This window comes from Gobius niger (genome assembly GCF_951799975.1).
Source record: "Gobius niger genome assembly, chromosome: 11".
Classification (NCBI taxonomy): domain Eukaryota; kingdom Metazoa; phylum Chordata; class Actinopteri; order Gobiiformes; family Gobiidae; genus Gobius; species Gobius niger.
In genome coordinates, this window is record NC_136862.1 from 22517109 (window position 1) to 22540039 (window position 22931).

Sequence of the window (22931 nt, forward strand, 5' to 3'; positions counted from 1 at the left end):
AAATCAAATTAACTATCATATTACGAAGTTGCTTTGCAGTTGAAAGGTCCCCCTTTGCGCGCTTGAAGTGTGAAAAGTCGTCTGACGCTCTTTTGTAAAAGCGGCACAACACCGCCATCTCGTGACTCAAATACACCACTACACAGTAGAAACTTTTGGAATGACCAATGGGCCTGCACTTCTTGTTAGTTCATGCCTAATATGTCTAGGTTCATGCACTGTGCTAATGTACATTATATATAATAAAGAGCCAACAAAATGTAGTAGAAAAGATGTTTGGTTTGTGCAGATTGAACCACATAAAAGACATGGATAATTCTATACATGAATACAATTAAATACACACAAGCCTATATGTTTTGTAATAAACATTTGAATGTATCAGCCTGTTCTTAACAAAAAACATTTGCATAATGACACCAGAGACACAAGCACAATCCGGAGTGGATCGTTCATTTTATTTCTCACATTCAGTCTTTGTAGCATGGCCAAGGCAATGCCAGGCATGTTTCATGTAACAGGATTTAGTCAGTTATACAAAGGAGGTCCTCAATGTGTGAAAAAATATATTTGTGCAGCAGTAACCAATGCTTTGATCAACAAAATCTGTAGGGAGCATCCAACAGAGGAGCCAAGTTTGAGGGAGAGAGAGAGTGGTCTGCCAGAAACAACGGTATCACACAGCAGGCGGAAGTCTACTGCAAAAAGTTAAGCAAAATATTTTTCTAACCGTTTTCTGAACTGGTTTTACAAGGAAATTCAGAGATGAGATGTTGTAACTGATAGTCTGACCAGATTTGACATTGAGCTCGTCTCTCTCTTTTAAAGGTAAATATTGTGGCAAAGTCTTTTGAAGATAGCTTGAGGATTTATCAGTAACACGTGCCAAAATACTACTATTTGGTTGGCACTCAAGCTTTGAAGTAGTTGATACTACTGGTATACAATGCCTAATCTTTGGCAATCACATTGTTTGGCTTTAAATTACAAATAACAATGGCGGATTTTTATTAAATAATACTGTTTACTGATGCTGCTGTCTGTACGTATTAAGAGATGCCACAATGCTGAGAGTTTCACTGTTTTGAGCCCAATTGTATCTCCACAGTTTCCATATTACTTGTGTGACAGTTATTCTACCAAGTACCAACATTGGATATTTTTGCTGCAGACTGATGAGGTTTAAATTATTTGACAATAAAAAAGTATGATGCAAATTACAAAATGGACAAAAGTTAAGAGAATAAACCTTTACGAGTTAAGCAACCGTTTTAGTACGACAATTTCTAGTAAGTTCATTACAAAATCACCTTTGTGGAGCTGTAAGGCTTGCACCCCAAAGCGGTAATTTGTTTTGACTTTCTTCTTTTTACTGTTTCAGGTCAAATTACAAGTGCCCTAGTGAAACACGGCAATTACGAGTCAAATTCGTCGGACCATTTTAAGTACACAGTTTACAAACTAGGACTGAAGAACGTAGCACAAAAAAATAACATAAGAGTTATTCAAGAATTACGCTGTATAGTCACCTCTTTGATAAACATGTGCAAAATACATTGACCTCTACATTTCAGCTTTAAAAAAGAAACAAAAGAAAACACAAAAATAGATGTGCACAGCGCTGGGCAGGCCCCATCCTACATTTGACATGTATTCATTCTTAGCCCCATGTCCAGCGCATGTCAGGAGTTGCCATTCATCGCAATAAGACCGTATCAATAGTCGTAGAGTAGATAATACTGTTGACTTGTGCTAAATCCCATCACTCGGCGCCTTGCTGATCCCACTCCTACCAGTAGAGGGCACTGGAGCGATCACTTCAGCTTAACAGCGCTTCATATCGACAGGCGAAGCAGTAACACTGTCTGGTCTCAAAAAAAAAAAAAAAAAGAAAAAAAAAATGGCCTTGATTTTTCCAGAGCTATTTCAAAATGTAGAAAAGCTCTGGAGAACCCCAGCCCCAATCGACACGAGATAATCATGATTCGTACAAAGCAACGTGAATGCGTTATACATAACACACAAGTATTGGGCTTAAAAGGAGAGCCACGACTTTGGAGCGTTGCTAGTAGAAAGAACATTAGTGCAAATGCGATCCAAACATCTAAAAAAGTGGCAAAAACAAACAGTAGCAAGGGTAGCATAGCTTAACATAGAGAGAATATAAAGGGCATAGTGGCAGCGTGCAAGCTCTGTATACAAGCGTGCATCGAGCTATACATCGAGTATATTTGAGACACTTCAAAGACCACATTTCGTTGTCATCCAACACACATTATGCTGGAGTGTGTCTATATAATATCAAATTAGCTGGTAATGACAATGTCAATTCAAGTGAAAAAGGGACACATTGTTGATTCATAAGCAGGGCATAGTTAAGTGATTAAAGAAGCAATGCCCTCACGTTTGTACAAGCGCGAAGGATCTTTGTATCTAAGCTGTGAATGAGTACCTCAGAACAACTAAGCAGTGTAACAGTGACATGCTAACATTTGGCCATGACAATGTGTTTTGTTGGGACCAGCCAAACAAGGTAGATTTGAGCAATGAGTAAAATGATACAAGTTTGCCATATAAGGGGTTAAAGGTGCAGTGTGTTCGCTCTTCTATCAAATCTACGCCAGGAAAGTTCTGAGCAGAGGAGCTTTACATAGTCATAGTCCAGGTCTGTACTTGTAAACCGTTTAAATATCTATTTTGTAGTATTCAAAGAGAAATCATATTGTTTTGATATATTGAAAACTACCATACTTTTTCAATTGAACACACTGCATCTCTAAACTAAAATAAAAGCTTAGCACCAGGTTGTAGGTCATGAGATGGCAACGAGAATCTCGTGATATCGCTCTAAAAACAAAATAACAGAGTTTATGAAATGTCAAGACCATTTGAACCATTTGAAATTAATCTATAATAACTTATTGATAGTCTCCAAAACTATTTCAAATCATGGCACATGCTGCAGAGGAATCTGTACACTATAAAACATAGAGCAGCAGTGACAGAAAAGCTGTGAAGATAAATTCAAGGATTTGAACGAAGCTTGAAGCATGAAATGTTTAGAATTAAATAGGAAGGATGAATTGTAAACTGATTAAAAAGCTTTGATGGGAGAAATCAAACTTTAGTTCCATTTAGGATTTCACATTTCCTGGACGATGCAAAATGAAGACCTTCTTGAAAATCTAGATACAAAAATCCAGATGCACTTTTTGGAAAATAAAAAAAATCTAGGCGCACCTGAAATGCTTGAGCCAATGGATCTATTATCCAAACTTTACAACACAATGCTTGGATAGGGAGTTGAAAAATAGATTGAGGATTTTGAATAAGATGAAATAATGTGGCTCAGTGGTAGTTTTCTTCTGCCTCCACTTCCTCTTTGGGACACTCAGGTGGGCTGGGCTGTGATGATAAACCAGTGTTTGGGGAAAGCTCAAATTCAGAGCTGGTCACACTTGCTGTAGCATTAGCCGTTAGCTCTGAAGAGGAACTACGAGAAACAGAGGGAGAGGCTGAAGAAGAGTCCTGCTTGTTTAATATATCTGGTTGTGAAGGAGGCTCAGAATGGGAGGTAGACGGAGATGAAATGTTGAAATTTGGGGAATCCGTGGACTCAGTTTTTGAAGAATCATAACCAGTATCTGCCTCCACTTCCTTCTCTTCCTCTTTCTGTTCATTTTCTGCAGAGGTACAATCCTCTTCCTTGGGTTCAACTGCCCCCTGGTCCTGTTCAGCTGCTCCCTGGTCCTGTTCAGCTGCTCCCTGGTCCTGTTCAGCTGCTCCCTGGTCCTGTCCAGCAGGGTTGGGGTCAGCAGCAGCGAGACCATCCTGGTTGGGTGCAGTCGCGGCGGGTGTTGGGCACTTGAGTTGTGAGTGACAGAGAGGACAAGTCTCCTGAACATAAAGCCACTTCTTCAGACAGCCAGCGTGGAAGAAGTGACTGCACGGAGTGATCACTGCACTGTTCATCTCCTGCAAACACACAATATAATGCAAGTCTATTAGGCATGTTTTACTGCGCTCATAATATTAGCCTCTGAACAGTCTCTGAAGACTTTACACCCACGGCAGCAGTTAAGCCTAAACGTTAATGGGCAAAACTCAATATGTAACGGAAGTTTATTTGTACAGCACTTTTCACATGACACAAGTCACCCAAAGCTCTTGAAGTCATCATGACTGGAACAGTTACGTTTGAGTCTCAAAAATTGGAGATATATAGAATGTTTGGTGGTTGCACGAAGTAATGAGTTACGTTCCATTTCTTTTATAGATTGATATGTGGATGCTTCCACTTTCATCTTTCTTGATATTCAGATTCGAATAGCTAATTTGAGAAGTGCTATAATCACAGGTAAATTGAAGATAATCAGAGCTGTTATTTATATATGTAACAAAGTCCTTTAATTCACCGTCTGTTCCCTGCCAAAATAAGAGGATATCATCAGTGTATCGTTTGTGAAGTTTGATCTTTGAATAGTGTATATTCCTCTCTGTGCTAAATAGAACATCCTCTTCCCGTCTTTCTATGACCAGTCGAGCCACAGATGGCACTGGCGCTGTTCCCTTGGCAGTGCCAGCTTGTGGAAGGTAAAAACTTGATTCATATTTCATGTAGTTGCAGCTGACTCCCTCTTGGATAGGTAATAGGCTGCTGATTCTAAAGCCTCATTATGAGGAATGCATCCATACAGGTTTTCTACACCAGGAGAGGCCCATAGTGTATCATCATTAGGTTTAGCACTTACAAGATTTGAAGATATGCAACTCCCCTCCCTTGATAATATTATTTATTGCCACAATAATTTGACAGTGTGACGTACGCTTCAAAAACACAGGTTGTATAAAAGCATTTGAAAGTGTGCATATAGATCAATAGGTGAGGATACCTGATAGCAGATAGCGCAGATGTCGTTGTACTGCTCCAGCTGAGTGCTGCTGGCCGTGGGGAGGCTCTTGATCTTGTTGACTGCATCTCTTCGGAGTAGAAAGCTCTGCCAGCCCAGTTGTGCCCTCAGCCACACGTTGTAATACGAGTGCACCAAGATGATGGTGCTGCCCATCACGCTCCACTCCCCGAAAACTGTCTCGGAAACGCCATAGCACACCACGCACACAGCAACCTAACACAACGAAAAGAAGACAACTTTTAGACAATGGTCACTTCAACATTTTAGGCATGAAGAGTTAAGGCCTAACCAGGAACTCCAGCAGTCGGTAGGTGCCATTGACGCAGTATATGACCTCATCCATGTTTTCAACTGGAGCTTTACGGAACTCCTCCACCATAAACAGCACATAGATCAGCAGAGTCCCCAGCACCTGCAGCACAGAACAGCAATTAGTCAAAGAAAAGACATAAAAAAATAAAAAAACATCTATCCAGTTTAAGTTGTGTCAGCGTATGCTACCTGCAGTGAGGTGAGGATGGAGGAGGAAATGATGATGAGGAGCCAGAAGTCCATGTGGAAGAACTGACAGATCATATAGGCCATGTAGGCCGGGAAGATGAGCAGGAAGAGGCACAGGGACACCGCTCGGAAGTGCTTCCACAGACTCCTGCAACACAGACGGCATTTTATGGTCATCATATTTTCCAACTGAAACAAGATTGAATATGCGCTCTTACTTGTCTCTTGATGCACCCAGGGCCAGGACAATGGGGTCTGCTATTTCCAGCATGGATTGTAGAATGGAGGCCACAACTATGAAGAGAATGATGGAGAGGAGGAAGGCTCGATGGATCACCTGCAGCTCAATGAGGCCAGTCTGAACAGCCAGGATCAGGAGCGTGATGCCCTCAGTCATTCCCCTATGAACAAGAAAGGTTTATTAACTATATAAACCTTTTTAAAAACCTTATGGCATTTGCGCAGTATCTGAAGTGAGAAGAGTCCGTCTACTTGGACTCTTAAGCTGAGTAAACCTGAGGCAATGTTAAGAGATTTTGTTGATTCTAACCGGTGCATGGTGTTGTCGTTCATAAAGGCCCTGTATCCTTGCAGGTAGAACTTGCAGAGCGTTAAAACTCCCAAAGCAATGAAGGACACGGTGAAGACCAGCCCGAGTAGGGAGTATGGTGTGCTACAACATTCTGCAACACTGGAGGAAAAAATCAAGAGACAAATGTTAGGTTAAAACACAACTAAGACGAGAGACCTCTATGTGAAATCATTCCTATTGATTTGAATTGCACTGTCCAATTCAATATGCTAGCTTCTAACCAGGGATTGACAGTATGGCTTTTATGTGCACTGACCATTGTAGGAGGTGTTATTCAAATGGTATTAGACACTTTTTTTCTGCTCATAATTTACCCTTTCAAGACATAGACAGTGTATCATAGAATAGGTTAATATCACTTGTTTTTGTAATTCTTCACTAAATGGACAGAACGCTTAAGCAGAATAGTAGGTATTTGAGACTTTTAAATCAAGTTAAGGACATTATGCATAAAACTACAGGCCAAAGGTGTAAGTAAATACAAGCCAAAGAAAACATCTAGTTTGTGGTTAGCGTCAATCTCCCTCCCTGCCTTTGAATACCGATAGAAGTATTGACCTGGTGAGAAACAGGAAGAGCAGTCTCTCCCTGGAGGTGGGCTTGTCGCGGGTGCTGAAGTAGGAATAGATTTGCAGAGCGAAGAGTACGAGCCAAAAGCACATGAAGAGAACAGGCAGCACCAGCTGGTTCCACAGAGACATGCCCAGAGCCAGCAGGCCGTATACCTCCACCACCTGCAGAGAGCAGGGAATTACTATATGTATCAAAACCTAAACATACCAAAATATATTACACACAATCTATGTTATATCCTCATCAAACGAGGTCCTTTGTTTCATTCCTGCGAGTTCTCCGCTAAAACAAAGTTTCCCCGGGTCTGATCCTTTGAGCCCTGCCAATATCCCACTAGTGCGGAGAGACAAGCATGGCTGAGGTGCAACATATAACTCCGCCCCTTTCCCCTTGAGTCTCCACGGAGACGGCTGTCAATCAAAGCCGAGCTCAAGGGGATGAGAATTTTTACTTTTGAGAGCACACAAGGAATATTCAAAACAGAAATAGTTAATAATGATAATGATAATGACAATAATAATAATAATTTTAAATGGGCCTATTTCTAGGCTATATATAAACCTTAATATAAATGAGCAGGACTGAGCAGTTTTTTTCATTATGAAAGATCAAGAGACCTTTTAAGTTTACTTCCAATAAAATCGATTAAAATCTTAATCGACTAAACTGAGAAAAAAAAATCGAGATTTTATTTCACCCAACCCTAACTAAAGTGTATCAAAGTAGATTAAAAGCCTGAATAAAGCATAATATATGATATTTAAGACAAACCATTTACCTGAGCCAGCTCACGGTAGGCAGTTTTGGCAAGATTGTATGGTACCAGCAGGTTAGAGGCCAAGAAGTAAATAACCTCCAGACCGGTGAAGATCATAGAAAACTTATTGATGAATACAATGGTCTCCAGCGGCACAAGACACAGTCTGGCCACAAGAGGGAGCAGATGAGCAGAAAATAGCCAAATCCTCTTGGTCTGCATCACACAGGAGCAGAGCGTGCACACCACCAACTGAGCTGAGGGGCAGAAGCAAACGTCATGTTAACAACCGGTTTACAGCTTGTGAGTACACAAAGCACAGGTGTGAGATTCAAACTATTGTGTGTGGCATGCAGTAAAAGGTTTACATGCAAATTAATATTTAATAAAAATGAAATGGATCATGCAACATATTCACACTCGCAATGTTTTCATGCCTCAGACAATGCTCAGTAGCTTAATATTGCAATACACTGCTAGAATAATGCACTTGCATTGTCCTATGGTATCTCTCTTAAGAAAGAGAGAAAGAACACAGGTCTGAAGTGAGAAGGATCTATTTCCAAATCAGTATTGAGGCCTGAGCAGCTTGCGTCTCCACTTACTTTCTAAAACTCAGTTTTCTCAGATGATAGACTTGTATATTGTTTTTGCATGAACTCCACCAGGTACTTATGAAAAGGTACATGCTTATTGAAGTAGTAATGTTATACCTATGAGTGCAGTGGTGAATCTGTTCATGGACAGAGGTTCCAGGTAGACCGGTCCTTCGTAGCCTGAATCTAGTTCACTGCGGACGTAATCCCTGACAAAGAAAGGTCAAGATGATCAAATTACTTTTCTTTTACACACACGCATAGTAAAATATTGGTGCATAAATTATCCCATGAGAAGTACAGACTAGTTACTAGAGCTGGGACGGTCCACTTTTGTCACGATCTGATACGTATCACAATACGTATTATGATAAGCAACATGTTTACCTTAAAATGTGTAAAAAGTTGTGTGTTTAAAGTTTATAAACCAAATGCCATTTGACATTTATTGAAGCACGAAGATTGAAAAGTGCAATAACACAAAATGTAACAAAGTGCTGTGTGTGTGATGATAAAAATGTCTCCAAACACAAGTATTGAAAGTTTTGCGATTTGCTTGATAAAGTATCGACACTTGGTATTGCAGCACAAAGTATTGTGATCCCATCTTTTATTATCCCAGTTACTGGTATGTTCATTTTTTGTTATTGCCTGAAAACATATGAAACACATCTTCCGCCTGGCGCGAGCACAGCCCTGCTCCAAACGCATCGTTAGACAGGCGTCATCTGGCTGTTGCGCTATTTGTCTGCACCATGACGAGAGGGAGTCACTTAGGCTATATATATATAAAAAAAGAGGTCGACTGAGGCATGGTTTATTACAAGCAGCACTGATCGCTGCTCTCCTCCAGCAGCCTCATATTCTTTCCTCGTTTACATGGCACTGCCTTGTGTTCTTCCTTTAGCATTGACTTTTATAAGCTCCATTGTGCTTGAGTTAAACATTGTCCGTGTCCGGTAACAGCCGCTGTGGCACGGGTCTGCACTCCATCAGCCATAATTGCTTTAATGCGACTAAAACAAAAGCACATGTTCACCCTACCACTCCCCCACCACCCCTCTCCCTTCCCCTTGCGGAGTCTGGTTGGAGGAAAAAGGTTGTTCAATAGAACATTGCCGTTGGCCATGGGAGTGGCCATACACTTTATTTTATCTATTTATTTTTATTTATCTATTTATTTCTTTTCTTTTCTTAAACACCAGCCTCTGTCATCCACCATGGCACTTCCCATAATCAATATTGTTGAAATGGACACTCGCCCACAAAACACACACACAACTTCATGGAAAAACAAAACAAAATATACAAAAGCAAATTCTTCCAAATCCATTCTTATTGTCTTTTGTGGTCACCCCACCCATTAATGTATGCACGTCCCTTTCCTTCAACTCTGTTGTCTTGTTTTTGTCCTGTTTTTCATGTACAATAAAAATAAAAAATAAAAATAGGAATTAAATTATATATAATTATGTTAGTGATCTCAGTAATTATATATGATTTAATTCTATATATATTTATTATTTATTTTTTGTTTTTTGTTTTCCTCACAAAATTGTATTGGACATTATAATGTTATTCACGGATATAATTACATAATTACAGCTCCTTTCGGTTCTACACAGCCATTCATGTTGCTTTAAAAACTCGTTGCGAGTGGTAAATTGATGCGTTGATGCGGTGAATTGGTTCAGGTACTCGTGAATATCAGGAGTTGAAAACTGTGTGATATGAATGATATGACACAAAATCCATAAACCCATTTTAAATGACTGTACCTCGACACTTGGTGTCCAGCGAACAGGAGCATCGCTGTGAGGACGTACAAGTACAGTTTAACCAGGTGCTGCCGAGGCAGAGTGAGCAGCACCAGGCTCAGAATGTAACCTACAAAACACACAGATAAAGTTACGACTGGAACATGTGGGAAAGAAGTATCAGGAAATATAACGAACAGTTTGGTTGTTGCTTTCAGGGTTCTCACTGTTCAACGGCATTTTCCAGTTGAGTCATTACCAACTGCAGCCAAGCACAAAATGAGACCTGAAATAATCACTACACTTTCTCTATTATAAAAATACTGAAGCTCAGGCCAAAAAAAACAACACTAATGGATATGGCTATCATGTCATCACGAAATCCGAAACAAAAAAGTATTACACCATTGTTACTGTTTGTTTACATACTTTCAAAATGCCCATGGTTCACTATATAACTGCTCCAGTATAGAAGCTTCTACATCACACTTTCACTGATAGCAGCGAGACAGTTGAAACACAAGTCTGTGATAAAGAGATACGTCTGATACACTAACTGTAACGTTCCTTCTACAGTGTGTGCGTGTGTGTGTCGGTACTGACCTACATAGTGCAGGTACAGGGCCAGGTACTTGTACTGAAACAGGGGGTTATTGGAGAGGCTGGATCTCTGCACCTTCTGGAAGAAAGAGCTGACGTCCCACCGGTATAGGACGTCCAGCAACATGATGCTGGGCACACGTAGCCCCACATTGAGAACAGACTCCACCCGCTCCTTCAGCGCCATGCTCCTACTTTAGGCAGGCCGAACTGACCACCACCACTCACTCTGCACAGTCAAACAGTACAAACACAGAGGGAAAAATGAAATAAAAACACAGTCTCAACACAGTCTCAAAAACACAAGCTCAAGTCTTTGATATAAGTAGTAAGGATTTGGCAATATACCAGAAGGCAATCAAACACAAACTCTCTCAACTACTTCGTAAATATTTGCATAGACAAGAGGACTGTCACTTAACCCAAAATCTACATTTGCGTCATGTATAATCTATGTGTGCCTTCCTTTCTGTGCAGCTTCCGGTAAACAAAGTAGAAGAAAGTAGTGCTGATCTGATATTTCCATCCAGGTGCAACAACACCTGCACCCCGAGTTTGAGCTTTCCGTTTGTAGAAGATATTTTTCTTTCTGCTTTTAAAGTAGTTCAGTGAAGTCTACAGGGTCATTAGACGAGTGGTGGCTCATGGTAGCTACAGTATAAGAGATCTGAATTCTCATTTCACCTTAGACTTGAACGCGCCACTGAATGGGACAGCATCCTGGCATTACATAACTGAACTTAAGACTATATCGGGCCAAACAGAGATCACAACACTGAATTGCAGATTATATAACCCATGGCCTAGTGCCATATTTAAAACCCATGCAGGTTACAGGTTTGGAATTAAATCGTATGGGAGACAAACATCCGCATTTCTAGTTGAACTTGCAATATACCACAATGGGTGAGCGCAGCATCAATCGAGACGCTCATGAACTCAAGTAACCTCTTAGTCTGTCTGCAAAAAAACTCAACTGCCTTCGCCTTCACCACAGAGTGTTTAACTATCACACAAACTAGCAGTTCGTGTAAAAAATCTCCTAAACGATCGTTCTGTTGATTATCACCATGTTGGGTGAAACGCATTTAAAAGGCAGGTGAATAACACAGCTATGACAGAGTACGTGCCGTGTGGATGTGAGCTGCATAGAGCACACAGGCACGGAGCCAATAACTCGAGCTAACATTAGCTACGCTCAACTAGAATCAACAAGAGAGCACATGATACAAAAATGTTCAACTAGCTACTGATTCTATTCATATGCAAGTATGCAGCAAGCCTATAACTCCACTTTGCAGAGCAACTCCCTATCAACACGATCATGTTTGGCACTGGACAGCTGGCATATCGACAAGCAGAAATTCCAATCAAGCTAGCCAAGGCACACAGCAAGAAGTAGTAAATAAAAAGAACTTACATTTTAAGGATGATATTCGCAATAGATGCTTGGTTCTGTGGTGCTCCTTCGCTTGGACAAAAAACATTTTAACTCGGCGTCGCCCGAGTTAATTGTCCTTTATAAGGCAGCGCCTCAGACTCAAAGGATGCGGCCCATCCGCTCATCTCAGCAGCAGCCATTAGCCCACCACTGCTATGTGATGTACTGAGCATGCGCATTACTTCAAACTCACTCACTCAAACCCCCAACCGTGTGATTTGGCGCCATTTAGTGGCCTGATCATGCCATTGAATGAGAAAGCAAAAGAAAAATATGGTCAAATAATGCCGTTCTGCATTATTTTTTTGCTACATTTTACAAAGTAAATAGTGTTCATTAAATAAGGGAAAGTAATAAGCTTCGCTCATATTGTACAGACCTTCATTCATATCGGTCGAATTATTTACTATATAAATTCGCAATGGCGGTGTTATTGTTGTTAAATCACTCAAATCTAGACAAATATTCAGCAATAAAATTAAATTGTGAAAAATTTTGGAGAGTACTTTCGTCCCCATGGTAACAGAGCTTTGTTCTACGTCACTTCCGGCGCTATTCAGGACGATAGGAAGATGTACCCCGATGAATGAAGTGACCAAAAAAACTTCAATCCTTTATTCTAAATACCTAATAAACTACGCTGTTTGACTACTACACGCAGTGTGGTACCTGTACACGGTAAGGACTGTGAAACTATGTCACTTTATTGGCTACCGTAGGCTCTTTAGCTTATAGTGTTTTCTTTTTAAACGTCGTTAGCCTTGCAATGCTAAAAACATAAACATTATGGATTCTAAAGTGAAGACAAATGAACAACACTATAGCGGTGTCAACTCTTTGCATGTCAGACGCTATTTTGTGCCATGCTCTTTGGCAAATTGAATTATAGAACAAATATTGTCTGGCATTAAAAAATCCCAAATCCCTTTGTTTAACTATTTGTGTGTTTTACAAAGTTTGTTTGCAGATACAGTATTTTGACGTAGGCAGGTGTCTCTTCCTCGTTGTGTCTCTTCCTTCTGCAACTGACAATGTTTTTATGTGCTGAAGATCCCGTGTGGCTATGTCTGTGTCCGTGATCATAAAGTGGGGAGGTCAGGAGTACTCCATCAGCTCTCTGTCTGAAGAGGACACGGTGCTGGACTTGAAACAGTCCATCAAAACCCTGACAGGAGTGCTGCCAGAGAGACAGAAACTACTGGGACTCAAAGTCAAAGGTGACAACACTATTGCTACAGTAATCACATTTTTCTGAATGTATCTCATTTGTTTGCTTAGATTGTTTTGCGATTTAAATATTGGCTATTATTTTTCTCATCATTTTTATTACAACCTATTACATGGTGTATGAATGTCTGAAGCCTCTTTTATGCAGATTTATGCTGTGACCGAGAAATTATGTTCTCAATCTTTTACAATGTACAGACCCCCAAAAGACTCCTCTTTCTTCCTTATGCCATTTTCTCAGGTAAACCTGCAGAAGATGAGGTGAAATTGGGTTCTTTAAAATTGAAACCAAACACAAAAATCATGATGATGGGCACCAGAGAGGAGAGCCTGGTAAGTAAACACAGGTGCTAGAATTAACACCGTAAATGTTAGAACATAAATACAGCAACTCTGTTGTATGGTCTTTTATAGGAAGAGGTTCTTGCCCCTCCACCGGAAAATGACGATGTGGTGAATGATTTTGACATTGAAGAGGAAGTGATTGAAGTGGAGAACAGGTCAGAAATTGTAAAGATCGCAAGTGCATTGCTCAAACTTAATCAATAGGTTGGATTCCGTGACTAAAGCAGGGGCGGGCAACCTCAGGTCTCAGGTGGATAAGGGTCATGTGATTTTACGCGACGTGTCATGTGGCATTAACTTGATTGACAAGTGCTGCATCTTGGCGACCGCTAAGAAAAGGAAGGTGGATCTTGAATGCCGTGTATTCCACGAAAAGTAGACAAATGATTTCTTCTTTGTCAAAGTGAAAGGCAAGCCAGGGTGCCTAGTATGTGGCGAGGGGCTGGCAGTGATAAAGGAGGCAACCCTCCAGCGCCATTACACCTCGAAACAAATGCGTTTGGATCAAATGAATGTGTTTGGGCCCAGCAAGTAGCGTTCACAAGACTGATCCAAACTTGGAAAACTAGCTTCGAGTAGCATCATCATCATCACTGCCAGCTGACATCAGACGCCTCAACAACGATACACAATTCCAGCCATCGCATTGCGTGAGTCAGACATGCAGATCCTCCATACTATCCGTCCGACCTCAATGTTGTATGTAGACCCTTGAAATGCTTTATAAAAAATGATTTGGCCCTTGATGTGAAAAAGGTTCCCCACACCTGTTCTAAAGAGCCTATAGTTTATTATTAGTATTTTTATTGAGTGGAAGAACCGGTAGATTTCAATGGAAGAATTTGCCTTTTTACTGTCAAAACAATGTTTTATCAGGTTTATGGTTAATATATCTGTATCTCCCCACAATAGGACCATATTGGTCAGAGAAATTTGCTGGATATGCTGTCAGAAAGTCAAATAACAATGTCCTTTTCCAAATTTAGAGAAAGATTGTCTGTGTGAGTGTCCTGTAGTTTGTTCAACATATGGGTCATTATTGCCATTTGAAAGACGAGATCAGATACAAGCGGCCAAAATGAGTTTCCTTCGCAGGGTGGCTGGGCGCACCCTTCGAGATCGGGTAAGGAGCTCAGTTACCCAGGAGGGGCTCGGAGTCGAAAGGAGCCAGCTGAGGTGGATGCCTCCTGGCCGTCTCCCTCAGGAGGTGTTCCAAGCATGTCCTATTAGGAGGCCTTGTGGAGGACCCAGGTTGCGCTTGTGGGATTATGTCTCTGAGCTGGCCTGGTGTCACCTCAATGTCCCCCCAGAATAGCTGAAGGAGGTGTGCGTGGATCGGGAAGTCTGGTCATCTCTGCTGAGACTGCTGCCTCTATGACCCATTTTTTGCTTAAATATTTCTTTCAAAAGTGAATCACTCACAGAGATATATACGCCCTCTCCCTCCATTTGAAATTAAGACGTGACGTTTATTGTATTCCTGGAGAATATAATTGCAACCAAGCATCACTGCAGGGTCATAACACTTTATTTGTAACCTGGGACACATTTAAATGCAGAGTTTTATTGTACTTTCATTTATCTTAATGCCGCACCTGGCTATACCACGACATTCATGTCACCCTGATTAGGTTTACTGCTCTCTGTAGCCAAATGAAAGAGCCTAATGGTGAGGAAATTTATGTGCATTTTTATATAAATGAATACCACTATCTGTCTCTAGAGAGGAGAACCTGGCCAAAATAGCGCGCAGAGTAAAAGACTACAAAGTGGAGGAGATTAACCCTCCAAGAGAAGGGAAGAAGCTCTTAGTGCTAGATGTGGACTACACTCTATTTGGTGAGTGTTATAATCTTATGAAGTGTTTTATTTTCTCTACATTTTGCATATGTTGCTCTTATGGTGCCAATTGTTCTTGTTCAGATCACAAGTCATGTGCAGAAACGGGACTGGAGCTCATGAGGCCGTATCTCCATGAGTTTTTAACATCTGCTTACGAGGACTATGATATCGTGATCTGGTGTAAGTGCTGTATTACTGATGATTAACCGTTCATTAATTTCTTAAATATAGCAATGCCAAGATTATGAGATTGCTTGATTCTCATATGTTTGTGCCTAGTCAAAAGAACAATTACATTTCGTATTGGTTTATTATTATTCTGTTTTCTTGATTATTTTGTGTATCGTATCACGCATGTGTAAGGAGTATAATAAGGTACTTAACAAGCTTTGTGAATCACTTTAGCCGCAACAAGTATGAAGTGGATTGAAGCCAAAATGAAAGTGAGTAAAATAATTATCAATATCAACCTGGTGGCAGTGTTAAAGGAGAACACAATACAGTAACGTTGTGTTTGTAGGAGCTGGGAGTGACGGACAACCCAAACTACAAGCTCACCTTTATGTTGGACAGCGCCGCCATGATCACAGTGCACACCCCTAAGAGAGGAGTGGTAGAGGTCGGTGCAAAAGTGTTGAAATATCTGGATCGAACCCATCAACTTCCTGTGTTTCCATGAGTTCGAACTAGTGACTCCTGTTTCCCAGTGTGTCTAAATTACCCAGATCGAATTGTCGTCTATCTGAGTATCTCTATATGTCACCTCTACAACGCTACAGGGTCACTTGTTTTGAAGGTTTACTGATGAGAGGGTCCGTCAGCAGGGAAAACCTTAAAGACCACTGTGATGGAAAGTAAATGGAATAGAAGAAGAAGCTCTTGTCACCCATGTAACGAATGAGAAAGTGAACATTTTCAATGTTATTGTTCCATTTTGAGTCATTACTGCGCATTTCACATATAGTAAAAACAGGCCTTGCCACTTTAGGACACGGTGACAATCATGACAGTCATGTAGACATTGAGTCAGACTCCCAGATTTAGAAATGCCATATTTTTTTATTGCTTTTCTTGCCACTCTCTGCTTCAGGTCAAACCGCTAGGTGTAATATGGGGGAAGTATGAGGAGTTTTACAATAGGAAGAACACTATTATGTTTGATGACATCGGACGCAACTTCCTCATGAATCCTCAAAATGGACTAAAGGTCAGCGCCTCGACCTTTACCGTTTATTTGTCGTTTTGTGATTATGTTCCCTGCACAATGAACACTAAGCAGTAAATGTGTTTGTTTAGATCCGACCTTTCATGAAGGCCCACCTGAACAGAGAGAAGGACAAGGAGCTGTACAAACTAGCTCAGTACCTCAAAGAAATCGCCAAACTGGATGACTTCTGCGGACTCAACCATAAACACTGGGAGAGGTGAGACCGGTTTGATCTCAGGGCCAGCACACAACCAGGGAAAGAGTGTACCGCAGTTTGTCTCGCACTGTAAAACTAGTCAAGGTCCTACTTGAAGCTACACTATTTAGCTTATTTATTTGTGCTGTTCTTTCTCGCAGATATCTCTCAAAGAAGCAACACCACTGAAATAAAGACTGACTTCTACTCCATAAGCTGCTTCAGAAACCAACAAGAAAACACGGCTATTCCCATTTTTCAAACCCCTAAAACGGCTCCTACAACTATCAGTTCTCCGGCTCAGGACTCTATGGGCTTCCCTCTTTATACATTTTTGCATGTTGTCTCTCCTCTGAAGTTCAAAGCCACTGCAACCACGGGATACATACTTGAACGAGGTGCGTTTTAATGCATCTGACAGTATTTTAGATGTTTCCTATTTTCAAAACATATTGCAAACTTTATATCTTTTACAGAATGCAAAGTATGGCAATTGCATTTTGTTTGGTCATTTTGTTTCCGCTGCACCCATGAAGTAAACATTAGCATTCAACGTAAAAAAAAGAAAGGCTAATAGGCAATACTTATTTGTCATTTGTAACTGCACAGAAACGTAACTCTTCTACTGCTATTCCTCTGTTAATTCTACACTCAAATGCATTTGGCAAGGAATATAAAAAAAAATGAACATTTCCCTTATTTTCAATATTTTAGCCCTGAAAATGACGACTAGCACTAATTTAAATTTGTTTTAATTTAGAAACAAATATCTTGGGGTTTTTCATGTTTTGTTTACAGGGCTCCGAGCATTGGGTTGTTCATTTGATGTAAAATAAAACTAGTCTGTTTGTGTTATTATCTTAACTACATCTTTACATGTAAATATGACTAATAAACCGTTTTTGTAATAATATCTGTGAGCTCCATTTTGATATTTGTAAGTATGTTTTGGATCTTCAGCTTTGTTGGGCAGGACGTTCGGTCTATAAATCAGTCTGACCTGAACAGTGGGGAGAGTAGATTGCGAGAGAACTTGAACTTGCATTCATGCGCTGCGGTTTCTTTTGTTAACATGAACTTGAAAATAAGATTTGTCTCAAGGATCTAATCCTCTTGATAATAAAATGTCAATGCAGTTGTTAAAAACTATCACCCCCCCATTTATCAACAGTCCGTTTTTTAACATGCAGGGATAAATATTTAATTGTTTTCATTCGCCTTCGTTCAGCTATGGGCTACCTCTACTCACCAATTTACTTATAATAATACATCAACTGTCTACAGTCTATATGCCACTATGTCTTATTATGTAATAGGAGAAAGTGATTATGAGTAATCTAACATTTGCTTCTACCTCAATATGAAAAGAGCAAGTTTCTTTTGTTTATCAATATAATATTTAATGTAGAGAAAGTACTGGCAGACCTACAGGTCAAATAAATACTGTACATATACATACATCGATATATTCAGTAACACTACGTTTCAGAGCATTTAGAGAGGGAAATACATTTGGAAGCAGCAACAAAGGTTATCAGATGCTTTTACAATCCACAGATGAAGTCATGATTCATAGATGACTGTACGATTTCACGGTTCACGCTGCAAGGAAGGAAATAGAAAAATAATTAAACATGAAAGCCTCGGTTTTATATAGTGGTTTCCTGGACACTCAAAGATGCAGACCAGCAAAGTGGGCTGGAGGTTTGATAGAGAATGGTGACAATTGGTTTGCCTCATCATTATTATGAAATACCTACATGCAGTGGTTCCAGTGTCCCCATGGTCCTCCTGTGTGTTTGTCCTGAGCCCTCACACAGAACACATATCTTTTGGATATAGTGGAGACTTCGTATTGAGTTTTAGAAGTGGTATCATTCTGCACAACATGTTTTGAGATGTCAATACTTTTTTTCCTCCCATTTATCTTATCTTTAACTTATTATTCATGATTTTGAGTCTTACCAGGATGGTTTCATGGTGGTCGCAGGTGTGTCCGTTGTGCACCACTTTGACCTGGAAGAGAAGACTGAAGAAACTACAGGGCCTCTCCCAGGACTCGGGATAGTTCCATTTGAACAAATTGCCTTTAGAGAGTTGAAGATGTGGGAGCCTTGCTGGGGTCACTGCAACAACACCATCAGAGTAATACAACATGTAAGACTTTGGTATAATTAATCAACGTAAGTGAGACCGCTGTCCTAGTGTAAATGTTTTGTACATAATTGTCCTGGTAATTTAGTGACTCACCTATATCTCTGATGTAAAAGGCTTTGGAGTAGCCTTCCAGACGGAACACACTGTACATATAAACTTCGAGAGTGACCCGGTGCTGTTCCTCTTTGTACGGACAGTTACTATCCTCGCACGTCATCCCAGAGCCATCGGGGTGCACCTCGCACGAGACAGACTCCTGATTACTGCAAGAAAACATTCATCAGAGAAAGCCATATTGCACTAATTCAGGTATTTTGTGCTGTCGTCTTGCTTCATGTTTGGATATGTTGTTCTTGTTGTTGTTTCTTTTTTTCAGAAATTTAGGAAAGGTGTCTATTAAATGATGTAATTGTAAATCATGGCTTGGCAGTCATAGCTTTGAGGTTAGAAGACTGCTCGTACAAAGTTGCACAAAAGATAACTAAGCATTAAGTTATTGACCTATTTTTATGAGGCTATTGTTTTATGTACATTGGTCATTTGATCGTGATTATGTGTTTATGTGTTTTGTTTTCCCCTGAATTAGTGTGTTCAGCACTTTGGTCTAAATGTGCAATAGAAATCAAGATTTGATTGATTCAATGTAGGGCTCATAGATTGTAAAAGATTTCTCACCGCTGTCCTCTCACGAGCAGCACAGCGGTGTTAGAGCGATCCTCAGAGCGGCTCCAGCTGCAGTGAAACGAGCCTCTGTAGTTTGGGGTCGAACAGTGAATGTAACCTGTAATGAAAATATATTTCACGTTATCAGTACTTGTATAACTGCAAGTTTAGATACCTTTGTGTAGTATGCTCTTCTAGCAAAACTGGATAGCCTTCAAAATAATGTAACATAGGCTAGATTTTATTCTATTACAATAAGCTTTACATTAAATTCTGACTTTCCAATCATTCTGTATCTTCTTCTTTCTTTATTGCTCTATAAAACTGCCATAGGAATCATAGTTTGATCACTCCCTCTCACCCTGGTCGTGGCCCCTTTGCTCCAGGATCACGGTCCTGTTGTCAGGCTCCAGTTGGATCATGACCAGTGTGTAGTTAAGCGGCGCCCCCTCTGGTCCCAGGTGGCAGGTGTAGTTGCCTCCGTCCCACTCCGCCACCGTCACCTGGATGTGGTTCCCCTGCAGCTCCGATTTATGGACTCCTGAGCACAATTAAGCGCATTGAGACAAAGCTGTTGTAAGTAAGTAAACTCAGGTGTAGTCGAAACAAAGTAATTCAATAAAGAAGTACTGTGAAGTTCACCTAAAATACTGTGAAATGGTTTAGACCAGTGGTTCTCCATCCTTTTAGTCAGAATCAAGTAAAACTAACAAAAGCAACTGTAACCCCGAGTATTGTAAATAAACACAATGCTTTTTCACATAGAATAGAGTTAAAGTTTTACCGTCTTTCTTCCAAGTCACTGGTTGACCTCGAAAGGCGTCTCCACAGCTGATGGGCACAGTCACTGGGTCATAATCGATGTCTCGCACTCTCAAAACCACAACTGTAACACACACAAAACAACTCAATATTGTTTTCATTCATTCCTCTGCTTTTTCTGCGGTGGGGACTGGGAGGGGAATACCCTGCCTCTTGGACATAGCATGATGTTGGCTCAGCGTTATTTACTACAGGCAATGTGTTATATCAGTGTAGATCAAAGCAACAAACAAATGCTCAAGGTAAGTTATTAAAAGCAAACATCTGTGGTCTTTGTTCAAATGTTTAACTACTACAGGCTATTTATATCTAGCCTCTTTTTCCCCCACTTTTAACAGGTTTTATGTAACACTGATCATCAGAGGCAGGTAGTGCTCAGTTACATTTACTCAAGTACATGCACTTGAGTCACTTTTTGAAGGAACTGTTCTTATGCTAGTAGTTTTTTTCATACTTTTTACTTCTACTTGAGTAATATGACAATAAAGTATCTGTTTCTTGCTTGAGTAAAAAAAAAGTAACACGGCCATTTTAGTAAATCTTTAAGTGGCAAATCTTCATTTTGATTCATATTTTGTGTTTTGTTTACTTAGTTCTTTTATGTTTTTATTGTATTTTCTTTGAAAACATTAACATTTAACATTTTGATTTCAGGTTTTTGTCACTACTGAAAAATGAATCAAACGTTTATTCAGCACTCACACTCAATTTTCTTAAAGTATAAGAAAGTAGTAGAGTAAACTTGGGCCACTGCTTTTTACTTCTTGTAAAATTATGGAGTAAAATGATCTTAAAGTAGCATTACTGTTCATGATATAAATTCAGATTATCATAAAAATTACAAGATTTTTGAATGTACCATTTCTGTATATTACAATTGTTATCATTTAACCAGGATGAGTCCCACTGAGATTGAGGATCTCTTTTTCAGGGGTACATGTTTTATTGATAACCTGCGCGCTCCCCACAGAGACGCCTTACACATGGTCAGGGAATCACGCCTGGGCCCTTCAGTCTGTGAGTGAGGCGAGAGTGCCAAGTACTGCGCTGGCTATAAGACTTTACTGTGAATTCTAGTTCCAAAAATATAAACTTACCATTGTCCATGAGCGTGTCAAAACGTGCTGATAGACTTTTTGAGGAGAAGCAAAGTATCCCCAAAAGACCAAGGAACACAAGTTTACACATCTGGAAAAAAACAAAGCAAAAACAATCTTCAATCTTTCATTTTTGTTTCATCTTGTACTGTCCATTTCATCTGTACAGTTTTCACTTGACACAATGTAAAATAAAAAAGCAGCCGCTAAGAATCTTACCTTATCTGATCTTTGATTTCCAACTTTGAAAGGTGTGCAGTGCTGCTTGTTGTTGCCTTATCTGTGTGAACCTTTATGGTCTGGTATTTAAGCGCGAGAAAGCAGAAGGCAGAAGGAAAAATCCCCAATAGAAGAGGAACTGTACATACGTCGGACACTTCAGTGAAATGAATACACCTGAGAGCAGAGGGTTATAATAAAACACAATAAATGGGTCATGGGAAGATCCAAGAATAAACTTGATATTTAATTGTTATTTTCTTCAACATCTTCTATCAATGATTCATCAGTCCTGAGGGAAGTTGTAGTTCAGGCTCAATCATGATTAACCCCTGAAAATAAGTTGTTTGTCATCTGACAATGAGCTCAGAAATGAAAACTGACGTGGAGCATTGAAGACTTTAGTATAATTTAACTTTTAGCTGCTAAAAAACAGTCTCTTGTCCTGGATTATGATTAATGTCTGTAATTCCAGGGTTTTGTCACATGAAACAAAAACTGGTGCAAAGTTCAAAGTCTTCTCTGTTGACACATATGAACAAAGTTGAAATAGAATTGGAAAATATGGTGTCTTTATTCTGAATGTTAAAATGTTATGGTAACATTTTATTTTACACTACCCTTGATACATTGTACCTGCCACATTAAGTACAACGTAATGTGCTGTGTAACAATGTGTAATCACTTGTGCCCATGGGTTACATACACAATGGAATAATGTGTAATTGTATTTTGGTGTTACATAATGCAATAAGATATAAGACCCAAACTCTAACCCTAATGCACCTAAGTACTGATACACATTATTACATTCTGTATGTACTGCATAGATACAAATTAGTACACATTGCTACATTACATTATAGTACTAAATTTAGTTGGGTACAAGGTATCAAGGTGTAAAATAAAGTGTTACCAAAAATGACTATGGCACGTTTGTGGACCCAGCACATTATTAACTATTGAAGTGTTCAGTTGCCAGAAAAATATTTCAGTTCTATTTTTTGTTTTTTTCAAACACATCTGCAGGTTTTTTTTTTCCTCTCCCGGATCTGCCACCTTAATGTGGCGGAGGCCGGGGTTTGAGCACCTGAATGATCCTGCGAGCTCTGTTGTCGGGGGCTTCGTGCCCCTGGTACGGTCTCCGATGGCAAACTGGTCCTAGGTGATGGGTCAGACAAAGAGCAGAAGAAGCGGTTCAGAAGCCCCTTATGAGAGACCAACAGGCCTGAGAATCGTGAGGCCGTCCTTCTGTGGACCCACCACCTGCGGGAGGAGCCATGGGAGAGGGTACAATGTGATTTGGGCAACTCGGACAGCTGCCCCATGACCACGGACGCCTCCACCGACAAGTGGAAGAAAAATGGATGAATCTGCTGGTTTATTCTAGTATAAAGAGATGGGACTTCATTGACCCATCTTGCCT

The 22931-nt window shown here is 40.1% G+C and overlaps 3 protein-coding genes across 3 annotated transcripts; 1 reads left to right on the top strand and 2 right to left on the bottom strand.

Moving 5' to 3' along the window:
- Positions 1–794: 794 nt before the first annotated feature.
- Positions 795–11880, bottom strand: LOC306969952 (RING finger protein 145-like). The gene is made up of 12 exons (XM_079565747.1): positions 11710–11880; positions 10293–10518; positions 9711–9819; positions 8050–8141; positions 7358–7593; positions 6565–6740; positions 5965–6105; positions 5633–5815; positions 5415–5562; positions 5203–5325; positions 4893–5126; positions 795–3975 (listed from the first exon to the last, which is right to left on the bottom strand). The coding sequence occupies exons 2-12, from the start codon at positions 10474–10476 to the stop codon at positions 3349–3351; spliced, it is 2253 nt and encodes a 750-aa protein (XP_079421873.1). The 5' UTR covers positions 10477–10518; positions 11710–11880; the 3' UTR covers positions 795–3348.
- Positions 11881–12279: 399 nt separating this feature from the next.
- On the top strand, positions 12280–17188 carry ublcp1 (ubiquitin-like domain containing CTD phosphatase 1). The gene is made up of 11 exons (XM_079566549.1): positions 12280–12408; positions 12781–12947; positions 13199–13290; positions 13372–13457; positions 15026–15141; positions 15226–15324; positions 15550–15587; positions 15665–15763; positions 16235–16351; positions 16441–16568; positions 16709–17188. The coding sequence occupies exons 2-11, from the start codon at positions 12794–12796 to the stop codon at positions 16734–16736; spliced, it is 957 nt and encodes a 318-aa protein (XP_079422675.1). The 5' UTR covers positions 12280–12408; positions 12781–12793; the 3' UTR covers positions 16737–17188.
- Positions 17189–18046: 858 nt separating this feature from the next.
- il12bb (interleukin 12B, b) lies at positions 18047–21373 on the bottom strand. The gene is made up of 8 exons (XM_079566430.1): positions 21287–21373; positions 20152–20253; positions 19729–19908; positions 19380–19485; positions 18798–18967; positions 18513–18673; positions 18308–18426; positions 18047–18149 (listed from the first exon to the last, which is right to left on the bottom strand). The coding sequence occupies exons 1-8, from the start codon at positions 21294–21296 to the stop codon at positions 18092–18094; spliced, it is 906 nt and encodes a 301-aa protein (XP_079422556.1). The 5' UTR covers positions 21297–21373; the 3' UTR covers positions 18047–18091.
- Positions 21374–22931: the final 1558 nt, after the last annotated feature.